The 12,725-nt window shown below is 44.0% G+C and overlaps 1 protein-coding gene across 1 annotated transcript in view; it reads right to left on the bottom strand.

Moving 5' to 3' along the window:
• The window catches only part of LOC102192531 (myomegalin-like), a 44,903-nt gene that overhangs the window by 5,480 nt on the left and 26,698 nt on the right, over positions 1-12,725 (bottom strand). Inside the window, exons 24-48 of the mRNA XM_005721539.2 lie at positions 10,829-10,944; positions 10,549-10,724; positions 10,109-10,451; positions 9,472-9,676; positions 9,235-9,351; positions 8,886-9,145; positions 8,566-8,780; positions 8,307-8,424; positions 8,064-8,181; positions 7,926-7,980; positions 6,057-6,304; positions 5,872-5,982; positions 5,612-5,773; positions 5,155-5,403; positions 4,917-5,048; positions 4,714-4,830; positions 4,431-4,638; positions 4,223-4,344; positions 2,630-2,866; positions 2,408-2,509; positions 1,986-2,206; positions 1,751-1,894; positions 1,501-1,639; positions 855-901; positions 564-618 (exon numbers count right to left, since the gene is read on the bottom strand). Of these exons, the coding sequence (XP_005721596.2) occupies positions 564-618; positions 855-901; positions 1,501-1,639; positions 1,751-1,894; positions 1,986-2,206; positions 2,408-2,509; positions 2,630-2,866; positions 4,223-4,344; positions 4,431-4,638; positions 4,714-4,830; positions 4,917-5,048; positions 5,155-5,403; positions 5,612-5,773; positions 5,872-5,982; positions 6,057-6,304; positions 7,926-7,980; positions 8,064-8,181; positions 8,307-8,424; positions 8,566-8,780; positions 8,886-9,145; positions 9,235-9,351; positions 9,472-9,676; positions 10,109-10,451; positions 10,549-10,724; positions 10,829-10,944 (4,017 nt within the window). The remainder of the gene's footprint in view (positions 1-563; positions 619-854; positions 902-1,500; positions 1,640-1,750; positions 1,895-1,985; positions 2,207-2,407; positions 2,510-2,629; positions 2,867-4,222; positions 4,345-4,430; positions 4,639-4,713; positions 4,831-4,916; positions 5,049-5,154; positions 5,404-5,611; positions 5,774-5,871; positions 5,983-6,056; positions 6,305-7,925; positions 7,981-8,063; positions 8,182-8,306; positions 8,425-8,565; positions 8,781-8,885; positions 9,146-9,234; positions 9,352-9,471; positions 9,677-10,108; positions 10,452-10,548; positions 10,725-10,828; positions 10,945-12,725) is intronic.

Here is a 12,725-nt window from a genome sequence, read left to right as displayed (position 1 = left end):
AAGTGTACCTCTGGTGCAAATTACTGACCTCTGTCATCATTTTAGGTGGGGGAACTTGCACAATCGGTGGCTGACTAAATACTTTTTTGCCCCACTGTATTTTTGCACTCACACTGGAAGATGTAAACAGACTTAGCCTGAACACTAGAGGCACGCTGACGTAAAACAGCGCTCAGAACAACTCAAGAACGACTCGGGAACTCCTCCTCAACCATCATCACTTAAAAAATACATCCAGTTGGTATCCAACTCCAACTTTCTCTATAGTCAACAAAGCAGTGTGTTTTATACTCTGCACCAGAATCACCTCCACTATATCCCCTGTTACATTTAATGAAAAATGTAATTAAATACTAAAAATGCAAGTCGGGATGGAGTTTGCTGTTAGACAGGATGGTAAAGCTGTGATGATTAGAAAAGGCAAAACTCCACACGCAGGTAAAAGCTGCCCCAGATTACATGATCATCGTCACTTCAGGAGGGACGAACTATGTCATCTAATAAAACATGTATCTGGGACAACGTCTACCTATTTACAAGCGCACAGGATGTCAGACAATTACCAGCATAAGGAGAGGAAGAGGAGGAACTTAGAGAGGAAAGTCTCAGCTTATTCGTCTGGGTGAGGAAGGGGGCGGGGTCATGGAAAGGAAGAGAGGAGACCAGGGAAGAGGAGAGAAGACACAAGGTAAGGATGAAGGAACAGGTGGGACAGAAAAGCCAACAGTAATGAATTTACAACATACATCACAACACGTAATCCTGATTAACACAATGCTGTGACCTGTGGAATACAAACTCAGATAAGCTCAGAATATGTAAGTGATGTAACCGAGGCTGCGCACATGGCTTACCTCTAAATTTGTCCTTGCTTTTTTCAGCACATCACGAGTCCTTGATACTGTAGAAAACAAGGACAATGTTTCTTTTTTGTTTTTATTGCATTACTTAAGAATAATAATAAAAATAGCACCTTTCAAAGCAACCAAGGACACCGTACAACAAATAAAAACACAAAAAACTGGAAATATACACAATAATAAGAATAACAGATAAGAGTTAAGAGCATACAGAGGTTTAAACATAAGCAATTTTAAACAGATGAGTTTTGAGGGTGGACTTAAAAAGAGGGAATGAACTTATATTTCTGAGGTCAGGGGGTAAGGAATTCCTTATGATGTTATTCCATACAGCTGTTTTTGGTGGCATCTGGACGTGGGACACGAAAGGCAGGACTGTATGTTTGTGCAAAATCTGCAGAAGCATGCGTCCCAAGGGACCATGAACCACCTCCTTTATTATTTCTGAACTCTAAACAGACGACATTTCCGAGAAGGGACTAGCATTGTTGTCTGCTGAGAACCTCTCTGTATCTTACTTCCCGTTACTCATACCTTATTAGGCATCAGTAAAGGGATGAGTACACTTGACCGTCCCACATTCCTGTTTCTCTCTCACACACACATACAAACACACACACACATGCACGTAAACACTCACGCTGGCTGACTATGAAGTGCTCCATGCTCTCCTTGGTGCGGCTGGTGCTCCTCAGTCTTTGTATTGTCCCCTTAAGAACTTCTTCTTGTTCAGACACACGCAGTTTCAAGGACAAGATCTCCTCCTGCATGCACTGCTCCTACATGCACAAGTACATACAGATATACTCTGTAAACATTTATTTTAACATAAGTTGTTTGATGCTATTAAAGGCCAAATAAACAAATAAGATAATGCGTAATTTTAAAACCTTCTTAAGGTTCTGGATGGAGGGATCCGTGCTGGGAAGAGCTGCTCTCCAGAACATCTTCAGCAGAGACGTTGCCTCCTCCAAGATCTGCCTCAGAGTCTTGGTGTTAGACAGAAAACTCCTAACACATCCGTAATCCATAATCTGCAAACACAGCTCAGTTAGTTACTCGTGCTCTGTGCTCAATACTTTTTATTTTCAGTTGTCGCCGACTGCTAGGATGGTGAAAACACACCAGCTCGCTGCTCTGTTTCTGGTTTACATCCAGCATTGGTGGACCGAGGCAGGCCTGCAGGGTCATCTCCATGCGCTGGACGAGGCTCCGGCCCTCGAGGACTTGCTGCTGCAAAGCACTGAAGTCATCCACGTGACCAATGGCGTGACGACCATGACGGTTCGCGAATGATCCATCGGGCGCATCCCCCTCCAGCTCAGAGTGTGGATCAAGAGGGTCTGCTGGAGACAAAAGAGCTGGATTGTATTGTGGAAGGACTTTAAATGAAGCGGTTTTTTAATTTTTATTTTATGGAAATTAGAATTCCTTCAAACTACTCAGTAACAAGCACACAAACCAAAAGTGCAGTTATTGTTAGAAAGCAAATAAACCTTCTTCATATTAAGTCAAATTAAGTTGCAGTAACTGAAGTTAAGTCACACCATTGGCAGTGCTATGGCTGTCATCCAAGTCTGAGTATGGAGGACCAGGAGATCCACAGTTAAAGAGACCAATGTCCCTGACTGGTGGAGATGGAGCTGGGTCTGCGGAGCACACAGATAGGCAAACAGGCTTGGACACACTGCAAACTTTAACACTGCACACTGAACGTCACAGGCATTTTACACTGTAGCATGATGGAGTCATGCCCAGTCATGTCTCACCATGAAGCAACTGACGTCTGTAGAAGTTTTCCCTCTGAGGGCTGGCAGTGAGAGCAGAGAGCGAGGGAGTCCGAGGTGAGCCCACGCCCAGCTTTTGTTCCAGCTGCTTGTGGAGCTCCAGCTGTTTGAGAGCGCTGTTCTCCTGGACACTGTTTTGCAACTGAGCCCGTAGACTCCTCACCTCTCCCAACAACTCCCCCAGCTCTACTGGTAGAACTGGTACCTCGCACAGGTAGCCTGAAGACGAAAGACGAAATGCACAAACATGAGAACGTGTTAGGCACAGCTGTGCTTAGGTGCTGCGGGGGGTTTAGAGGGTTTTATTCGTTCCTCCTTTCATATTTGTCATACGTTAGAGCTTTTCTTGAGCTGCAAAGAATTCTGGGAATTCCAATTCACAGAAAAACATCCAGTGATTTTTTTTTTCTTTTTATAGCCCATTTATCTGTTTGTTCATGTACCACCAGATGGCACCAAAGTAAGGGACACTGGGACCATAGATAGATAGATAGATAGATAGATAGATAGATAGATAGATAGATAGATAGATAGATAGATAGATAGATAGATAGATAGATAGATAGATAGATAGAGCCACAAACATGAATCAATTTTATTGGAATTCCACGTGAAAGACCAATACAAAGTGGTGTACACGTGAGAAGTGGAACGAAAATCATACATGATTCAAAACATTTTTTACAAATCAATAACTGAAAAGTGGGGTGTGCGTAATTATTCAGTTCCCTGAGTCAATACTTTGTAGAACCACCTTTTGCTTTGGGTGATCAGCTCAGTCAGATTAGATGGATTTGTTTGTGAACAGCAGTTTTCAGATCTTGCCACAGATTCTCGATTGGATTTAGATGCACTTTGACTGGGCCATTCTAACACATGGATATGTTTTGTTTTAAACCATTCCATTGTTGCCCTGGCTTTATGTTTAGGGTCGTTGTCCTGGTGGAAGGTGAACCTCTGCCCCAGTCTCAAGTCTTTTGCAGACTCCAAGAGGTTTTCTTCCAAGATTGCCCTGTATTTGGCTCCATCCATCTTCTCATCAACTCTGACCAGCTTCCCTGTCCCTGCTTGTGGCAAACTGAAAACGGGACTTCTTATGGTTTTCTGTTAACAATGGCTTTCTTCTTCCATAAAGGCCAACTTTGTGCAGTGCACGACTAATAAGTTGTCCTATGGTCAGATTCCCCAACCTGAGCTGTAAAGAAGAATGGGCAAGGATTTCAGTCTCTAGATGTGCAAAGCTGGTAGAGACATACCCTAAAAGACTGGCAGCTGTAATTGCAGCAAAAGGTGGTTCTACAAAGTATTGACTCAGGGGGCTGAATAATTACGCACACCCCACTTTTCAGTTATTAATTTGTAAAAAATGTTTGGAATCATGTATGATTTTCGTTCCACTTCTCACGTGTACACCACTTTGTGTTGGTCTTTCACGTGGAATTCCAATAAAATTGATTCATGTTTGTGGCTGTAATGTGACAAAATGTGGGAAAATTCAAGGGGGCCGAATACTTTTGCAAGCCACTGTATACATCTATGGTAGGATGTTGTGTATAGCTAATTTGATAGCCTGACCTTTGTTGGCCTTTGTGCTGGAACACACTCGATCATAGACGTGTAGTTCGCTCTGCAGGGAGTGGATCAGTTCCCTGCTCTCACATAGCTGCTGCTGGAGTAGTGACACCTCGTGCTGGAGCCTGTTAATGCACAGATACGTTACAGTAATAAAACAGTTAGCGATGATGTGAACACGCAGACAGACACAGCCATTATCTGCACACACCTGTTGGTTTTCTCCTGCCCCGCCTGCCGCTCCTGCCTTAATGTGTGAATCTGCTGTCCTTGCTCCTGACTGTGGGCCTGAAGCCGTCTGAGCTCCTCCTTCCACTGCTCAGCTTCCAGCTCTGATTGCTTCAGGCGAGCGCGTGCTGTAAACACCGCCTCCCTCAATTGCACCACCTCCTCACTTGTGTCTGAGAGCATAGGAGAGACTGAATGGGTTTATTTAAAAAAACAAAAAACAAAACAAACTGTCTTAAATGTCTGTTGCCTTTATACTGAAGTACCTGTGCTGGCCTGCAAGCGGGACTGCAGACCCAAGTTTTCTTCCTTCAGGACTCTGATCTCATTGGACAGCTGAGTGACTGTGTCCAGTCCCTGAATATAAATGTTGGTTGGAGCCCCTGAAAAAACCCCCACATTGTGTCATTTTTTAGAGACAAAGAAGCGCCGATGTTTGTTGTTACTCAAGTGTGGAAAACTGCATTACCTCCATCACGTCCAGTGGTGGCCAGTTTTTCCTCAAGCTGTTGACGAAGCCTCTCATTGGTCCTAATGGACTCCTCCAGGCGTTGGCGAAGGCACCTCACCTCCTGCAGGTGTTCCTCTATCAAATTTACCCCTGAAAGAAAGTCATATAATAAAATGTTGTATTGTTCATTCAACTAAGAAGCTCTTAAGTTACATAAATATTCCAAAAATAAATTCACTGCATTTGTGTGTCACACCTGTTTGGCTGCTTCCTGGTTGGTGCGCAGATGAACCAGAATAACTTCCGACGAAGTTTTCCATGTCCCACAAAGGCCCCCCTGACATTAAACCTGAGTCAGACTTCATTAAGTGGCCTGTAGGGATGCCCCCCAGCTGGTAGGGTTGAAAGGCATGATGGGATAGCTGGCTGTAGCTTGACAGGCCATGCTGGTTGTGGTGATCAGGTGAAAGGGTGAACAGAGCCTTGTCATGAGGCTCTGGGAAGCCTGTAGCCAGCCATCCAAACACATGTACACACACACACCAACACACACACACACACACACACACACACACACACACACACACACACACACACACACACAAAAATTGTCAGAGATCAGTCAAACATTCTATACAATTCCAAGTGTTACTGTAGTTTCAGACAGGTTTTGAGTATTTTCCACACATGGCACACTCTCTTTGGCCCCTCACCCCTGTTCTGCTCATTCATCTGTTTGTACAGCGTGTCCAGCTCTGGGCGAACAGCCATCACAGAGAGAGCTCTGGGCCGGGGGTCAAACATAACTTCGTGACCCCAGCCGTCAGGGCCAGAGGGGATAGAGAGGGAGGAGGAGACAGGCTCACTGAAAAGGGCTGGAGGAGAATGACAGGACACATACAGAAGACGAAAGGATGAGGAGGAAAAAAGAAAATGATCTTTGCAAGTCAACAGCCGTCTGTGACTCCCCTACCTCTGGTCAAACCCACAGCGGCTGTGCAAAGCATGTTGGGACAGCTGCTTGAAGACTTGAGGAGGCCATGAAGAGGAGGAGGAGGAAGAGGTGGTGGGATAGAGGAACGGACTAAAAGAGGGGAATGGAAGGTGAAATGATAGAAAGATGCATTTCACAAAAAGAGAGATTAACATCAACATTACCTTCCGGATCTGATCCGAGTCCTGGCTGCCGGAGTCGGTGTTCCTCCTGATATTCCCTGGTGTCCAAATCAGAGCACAGCTCCAAGTCTTCATTGGTTTGGTACTCATCGGACACCAAGGAGGTCCTATCTGATTGGTCCGTAGTCTCAGAGAGGGCGTGGCAACTGGACGGGGTCTCGGGACGGTGCTGCAGCTTCGTGTGGAGTGATTCGATGATTTTATCTTTCTGCTGCAACTCCTTACTTAACCTGCACGTGGACAGAAGGTCATGATATCACAGTGAAACTGAACTCTGACCTTTCACATATTAAACCTAATCACTTTCATTTCATTCTATTACACATTTGTGTGTTCTTTGTAGGAATTAGCCTCTGAACTCTTGAGTCATGATCAAAAAAATTTTTTTTGAGTTCAAGGTTCTGATGAAAGTCTAACTAGTTCCTCCTCAAATCGAAGTAAATGCTTTTACATTTGCTTATTGGTCAGTTTTTTCATTTGGATGCACAGAAAACAGAAAACGCATCAACATTGAGGGAAATAGGAAAGGAAAATTTTTTCCAGTAATATTAGACAACATAAACAACACTATTACTGTGAAAAGAGCTCTTCTTCCCTATATGAGCACAGGATAACTCACTTTATATTAAAGCCCATTTAAAGAGCATTAGCTAATAGGGTGTGAGGTGCTTATAAGTCCTAATAAGATGCCTATTAATGTGTATTTTATGTTAATAGTGCCTTCATGCCTGTCAACAACATACTATTACAGTAGTTTTAGGTACTTTTTATACTGTTCTAAAATCACTACTAAATCAAAGGCTTGCATAGCTACTACACTATGTTCTTGACTACTGTAAATTTATGCACTGTCATCATCCATCCTCATAGGCTGGCCCAAATTTTGAGACATCACATGATGTCCTGTTCTGTTCTTGCATCAGTAATGTGTGTGATGCAACGATGTGTGGACATCTTCTGTGTAAGCACCCAAAAGAATTGCAACCAAAGTCGAATGAAATTAAATGAGACAAACTGACCATGCAGACACATTTATATAGAAGATGAGAAATCACTTCTAGTGAGTCACAAGTGGGTCTAGAGGCCTTACAGACCCTCATGCTATGTATTTGTCTCTCTCTTACTGTTTTGGGTCCCCTGGCTCTCTGACAGCATCTTTTTTTTTTTTTAAGTGTCTTTGTTTTTTTATTTCACCAGCTTTCCTGATAACCCTTAAAAATGTTGCATGCTGGAAAATATTTCAAAACAAATATTTATTAGTACAGCAGCAAGCGTCAATACAACAGAAATCCACGAATAAGTGACTTAGCATGAATCCAACAGAAACAGTGTGCCAAGCTGTGAAGAATACAGAAACACTGAGCATTGTAAAGCCTGTCTGGGTGGACACCAGGAAGCTGTCTGTTCAGCTAGAGTAACTTAAACGATCCGCGTGGTGGCCCGCGTGTGGATTAACAGCATTCTGTCTTCTCTCCAACGTAAGTAGCTATGCAGACAGCTCCTCACAGCGTGTCACATGACAGAGCAAACTAATCAGCAGGACAGACTTAGTGCTGCAAAGTGAGCTATTAAGTTCAGTGGGGGTCAACAGATCACAAAACTGCAGGTGCAGTTTTGATAAAGACCAAAACTGATCTTCATGCTTCTGCTTAAATTTTGGTCTGTATCAGTTTCTGGGGACTGACTTGATTTTGGAACCAGGCTCAACTAATTATTCGAACAGTGATGGCTTCACTTTTCATCCCCAGATGTTGCTGGATCGCTCCTTGGTTTAATTGCTACCACCCTAAAATAGTTTAATCTCCTACATATTCTCACATTACACATATAGATATGAACAAGCTCACTTACCGCAAAGCGAGCAACTCGTGGCCTGTCTTGTCGTCATGGCTCTCTACACGTTCTCCTGTGGAGAGAAAAGAGGAAAGATGGAGCGGTGAGATTTTAAATAACAGTAGAAACAGGTTTTTTTTTAAAAACGTTCCTTACGTCCACTAATCTTGGTGACCACTCTTTGTGCCAGGGCAGTGCTCTGTGCCAGCTGCTCCCTGAAGCTCTGACCCATGTAGTAGTCAATATCATTGGCCCGCAGGAGCTCCTCAAAAGCCTGAAAGTTGTTGACGTTTAGTGCATCTGTGAGAATCTGCTATGAACTTTGCTAGAACTTTATTCTCTCTCCATGTTGATAAAATGTAGAAAATATCACTGAATCAGTGAGTGTGTTTGCAGCACCTTGGTGGTGTCTCCCAGGTGTTGGGTCAGGATGTGACAGACTCCTTGCCCTTCTCTCATCCGCTGCCTCAGGTGGGACAGCTCACGAGCTTGAGCCTGGATCAGAGAGTTGTACTTCCTGCACAGACAATCAGCCGCCACAGGGACAAAATGCACCGCAGTGTTAAGGGAGATTAGTCTCGCTCTTATGTGCATACATCAACTGATTCTAGATAAAAAGTAAATGTGCAACACTGCCACTTTATCGCTGCTAACCTACCCAGGCCAGGTGGCACATTTCCCTTCTTCTGCTTGGCCTTTGCCCTCCGATCTGGTAGTTTTCAACTGAGCCTCCAGCGACGCGACTCGTTCCATCAGTTCTTGGAGCTCCCTGCTTGGCTTGGATGCTGGACGAGCCCCTTGGGTATCAGATAACCAGCCTTCATCCTCTTCCACACCACTCGGGGCTGGTGATCTTTCAAGCGCCCAGTTTACCTAAAGGGTGAGGATGAAAAGCAAAAAAAACACCTTGTTTTTTTAATTGTTTTTTCTTTAACATTAAATACATTTAAAGTACAGCATTTGTTGGTGAGTCAGTACCTTGCGGGGGGTGCGCTCCAAGCTGGAGGCGTAGTCGCTGGTCGCAGACAAAGACCGGACACGGAGCTGCAGTCCACGGATCACTTTGTGACAGCGAGTAAGCTGTGAGCGCAGATCCTGGACCAGATGCTGGAGAGACGCCGACTCATCCCTCATTTCATAAGCGCCTCTGCTACTGCTGCACCTTCCAGCGTACCAGCCACCACCCTCACAGTCCTGAGGATGGGACAGCGACGTGCACATCTCTAGGTCGTCAAACTCTGCAAGGAGGAGAGGTGAGACATGATTAATGAGAGTATCTTAAAGAGCATGTGTTTGGTCTAAAATGAATCAGATCTTTGTTCATCACCTGGGCTGCTGGTGTCTTCTCTCTCTGCTTCGTTCTCACTCCGGCCACAAGTTTCATAACCCAGATCCTGAAGATCCACCTGCACCTGCTTGTTGGCCTGCTGGACAGACGTCTCGGCTGCACAGACATGAGGCAGAACTTACTTCATTCCATTATACCAAATAATTAAATATGTTTAAATGTATTTGTCTAACTCATCCCAGCCTTCCTTTATACATGCGCCTCAGAGTGACTCACTGAGCAGATCTCTGTACTCCTTCAGCTGTTCGGCCTGAGCTTGGACCGTGGCCTCAGACACCATCAGCCTCTCTTGCAGCTCTCTGTTCTCCTGCTGGCTCAGAGTCAGATCAGCGTGCAGACGAGACGCCTGTTCACGGAGGCCATCCTCTTTATCTCGCCAGAGCGCTCTGACCTGAGAGCTGTCACCGGCGACCGCTGTCTCCTGCAAAAGCAAAGCATCTAAGCAACACTGATGTGTAATCTTCACAGGCACATCATTTAATTATTTAGTCATACAGCATCTCTTGCACTGAAATATCACATATAACAAGACATTAACTGACTGTTTCTGATTCTTTTTTAAGAGCTACGTTTATATGTAAAACATGACAAATAATATGATTACATTTAAACTTGTTAGTACAACTATTTAGTACACCTGGATTACTGACGATCCAATTATAAGCAGTATCAGACTAAATTAAACTTTACTAGTGACACTTTGTTGCCCTTCAATTGTTTCTAACATATTTTCCCATCTAAACTGTGTATGTTACATTTAATGATCTGAGTACTGTTTCTGGTATTAAATTGTCTGGTCATTGTCTGTTGAAATCTGTAATAATGATCAGATAATGAGGGTATAATGTGTTACCGCTTCAGGTTGGTGTGTGAGATGGTGAGATGTCAGTGTGCCCAGGTTCAGAGAGCATGGCCTCATGCAGTGCCTCTTCCCTGGCTCGTTGCTCAGACTAACACATGGAGGACCTCGCTTCCCCGCCGGCACCGGAGATGTTTCCAGTTCATCTTCTTCCTCAGTATCTTCTTCCTCCTCCTCCTCTTCTTCTTCTTCCTCCTCTTCTTCCTCCTCCTCTTCTTCTTCTTCCTGTTCTTCTTCTGGGCTCAGACTCTTCTCTGTGTTTGTCCCCACCACTCCAGCTCGTACTTGGTTTTCTTTCAGGGCCTGGTTCTCCCTTTGCAGCTTCTGCAGGGCACTCCTAGCAAAAGTCGAACAGAAGGACAAATAAGCATAATGGTGCCATCAAACACAGCACGATCAGGTAAACAATAAGTCATTTAAAGCAAATTACACACCTCATCTGAGCTACAGAGGTGTATCCATCCCTCTCCAGCTGTGACTTTATTTCTTCAAGCTCGAACTCGAGTGTCTTCTTTGCTTCATCGAGCTGCTTTACATCAGCTGTCTGGGACTGTGCCCCCCTCACCAGCCCTCGGGTCACACACTCAGGTCCTTGAGCCTTAACAGAAGCCTACAGAGTTAGAAATAATACTTCTTAGTTCTTACCCTTTAAGTCATGGGAGTAGGTGAGATGCTCTTAATGGTCACAGTGAAGTGTTAGTAAAAGCACTTTACCTGACCGGAGGTCAAACTTCTGGCATTCACGCTATCGTCATCCTCCTCTATGCTGTCTGTGAACTCCTCACTGCTGCCGTCTTCATCGTCTCCCTCTTCCTCCTCTGTGCTGAGCTCTGGAAACAAAATGACCATTTAGGGAAAGTATCCACTTGCTTTGGTTCTTTTCTTTATATCTCAAACCCCCTGGTTTTCTCTCAGTCCTGTAGTTTTTAAGCCTCTCCCTCCTCGGCATCCACTCTATCCCATTCTTTCCACAGTCCTCTCTCTCTCTCCACTGAATCACCACTTTGGAAGTCATGGGACTTAAGGGAAATGTTATGTCATAAGTTGCAAGCCAGCCAAAAAACCGGTGCACTCAGTAACAGTGTGTGTGTGAAGGCCACTTTAAACACCTAAAAATGACACAACTGTAGCAGATTTAGAGTAACGACTGTTTGCAGGGATTAAAGGAGGTTGTTGTGACCGAGTACTGCATGTTCTCTTCTCTGTTCTGTTTTTAATATTGTATACGCACTCGCAGAGAGAGCAGGAACATCAGGAAAGTGACTGAAAAGAATTTCTAAGGGAAACTGTTTTACATAATAGGCCTTCGCACGCACTGCGCAGAGCTATATGTGAATCATAGGTGTGGGTTTGTGTCTAGAGTTGCTCACTGCATTGTGGGGACATATTAAAGGATTGTTTCATAGTCAGAGCAGGTTTAACGGGTGCTAATTATCAGAATGTGTCCACCTTTAATGAAGCATACAGCACTAAATGTCTGTGTTGTTGGCGAGAGGGCAGGAAACTCAGCAAAACTGCTGAGGCAATACTGATTGAGTAATGTGTCCCTGCAGGCTTGACTGGTGTAATGTGGCACCCTGTTTACACACTGTGACACTACATAATGTCACCACATATGAGGAAGGTGTAGGAAGAGGGACTTGAATTGTATTTTTATTCAAGCTAGATCGTGAGGACACTGAGTGACCCGCCACACGGGCTTTGTGTTTATGAATATCTCACTGGGCATTACAGTGGAAGCCATGCAAACATGAAAACCATGCCACACTATCATGCATGAGGGAGGAAGGACATGAAGGAAAATTAATTGGGACCGAGTTTGTGTTAAGAATACATGTTGCTGTTTGTTGCCTTTGTATTTATACATTAAACGTTCTAGCACGTGTTCATACGGTTTTAAATTTGCACTTTAGGATAAAAAAAAGGCAAAGTTGAGAGGCTGAGGAGGGCGGGTAAATAATATTTCTACTCTGGGTAAAGGCTCAGAGAGATGATATATACTGTGGGTTGCTCTGAGGGGAAAGACGGAAGGTATGTCAAGGAATAAGTGGAGGATTTCAGGTTTCCTAATTAAACACAATAAAGAGAAATCCATAACAGAAGTGCTTTTGACAAAAAGCCAGCACATGTTTATTTTTGATGCATTTAAAACACAAAAAAAGAAGAAGTAGAAGGAGCTTTGACGGTGATTCCATCTGTGAGGCTAGATGAAAAGATCGGGGGCACAAAATCCCTAGAAAATGTACTCTACCTCATATAAATAATTCATATGCAAGGTTTATTTCTGGTGTTCACATCTCCTGTCATTAATAGAGAGCACTGTCTAGACTGTAGATGATCCTATCTCTGTACAAAGCTGGATCTAGAAGCAGAGCTGCTAAAAATATGCATATCATATAAAATTACTACAACATAAAGCATCTGCCAGCTTATATCTAAAACGACTAGCCTACTCTATCATGCATATCTATCAGAGCTAACACAGAACTAAAGGAAAGTACGAGGCCGTCTTTTTTGGATTTGTTTCCTGGGCCTTTGCTAAGCGTGCACAATCCTGCTGACAAACAGATGATATAAAACAAATGATGGATGGTGAGACGTTTCACTGTAA

Source organism: Pundamilia nyererei, unplaced genomic scaffold (genome assembly GCF_000239375.1).
Source record: "Pundamilia nyererei isolate P.nyererei 1_Seehausen unplaced genomic scaffold, PunNye1.0 scaffold00004, whole genome shotgun sequence".
Taxonomy (NCBI): Eukaryota; Metazoa; Chordata; class Actinopteri; order Cichliformes; family Cichlidae; genus Pundamilia; species Pundamilia nyererei.
This window is presented reverse-complemented; position numbering and strand designations above follow the sequence as displayed.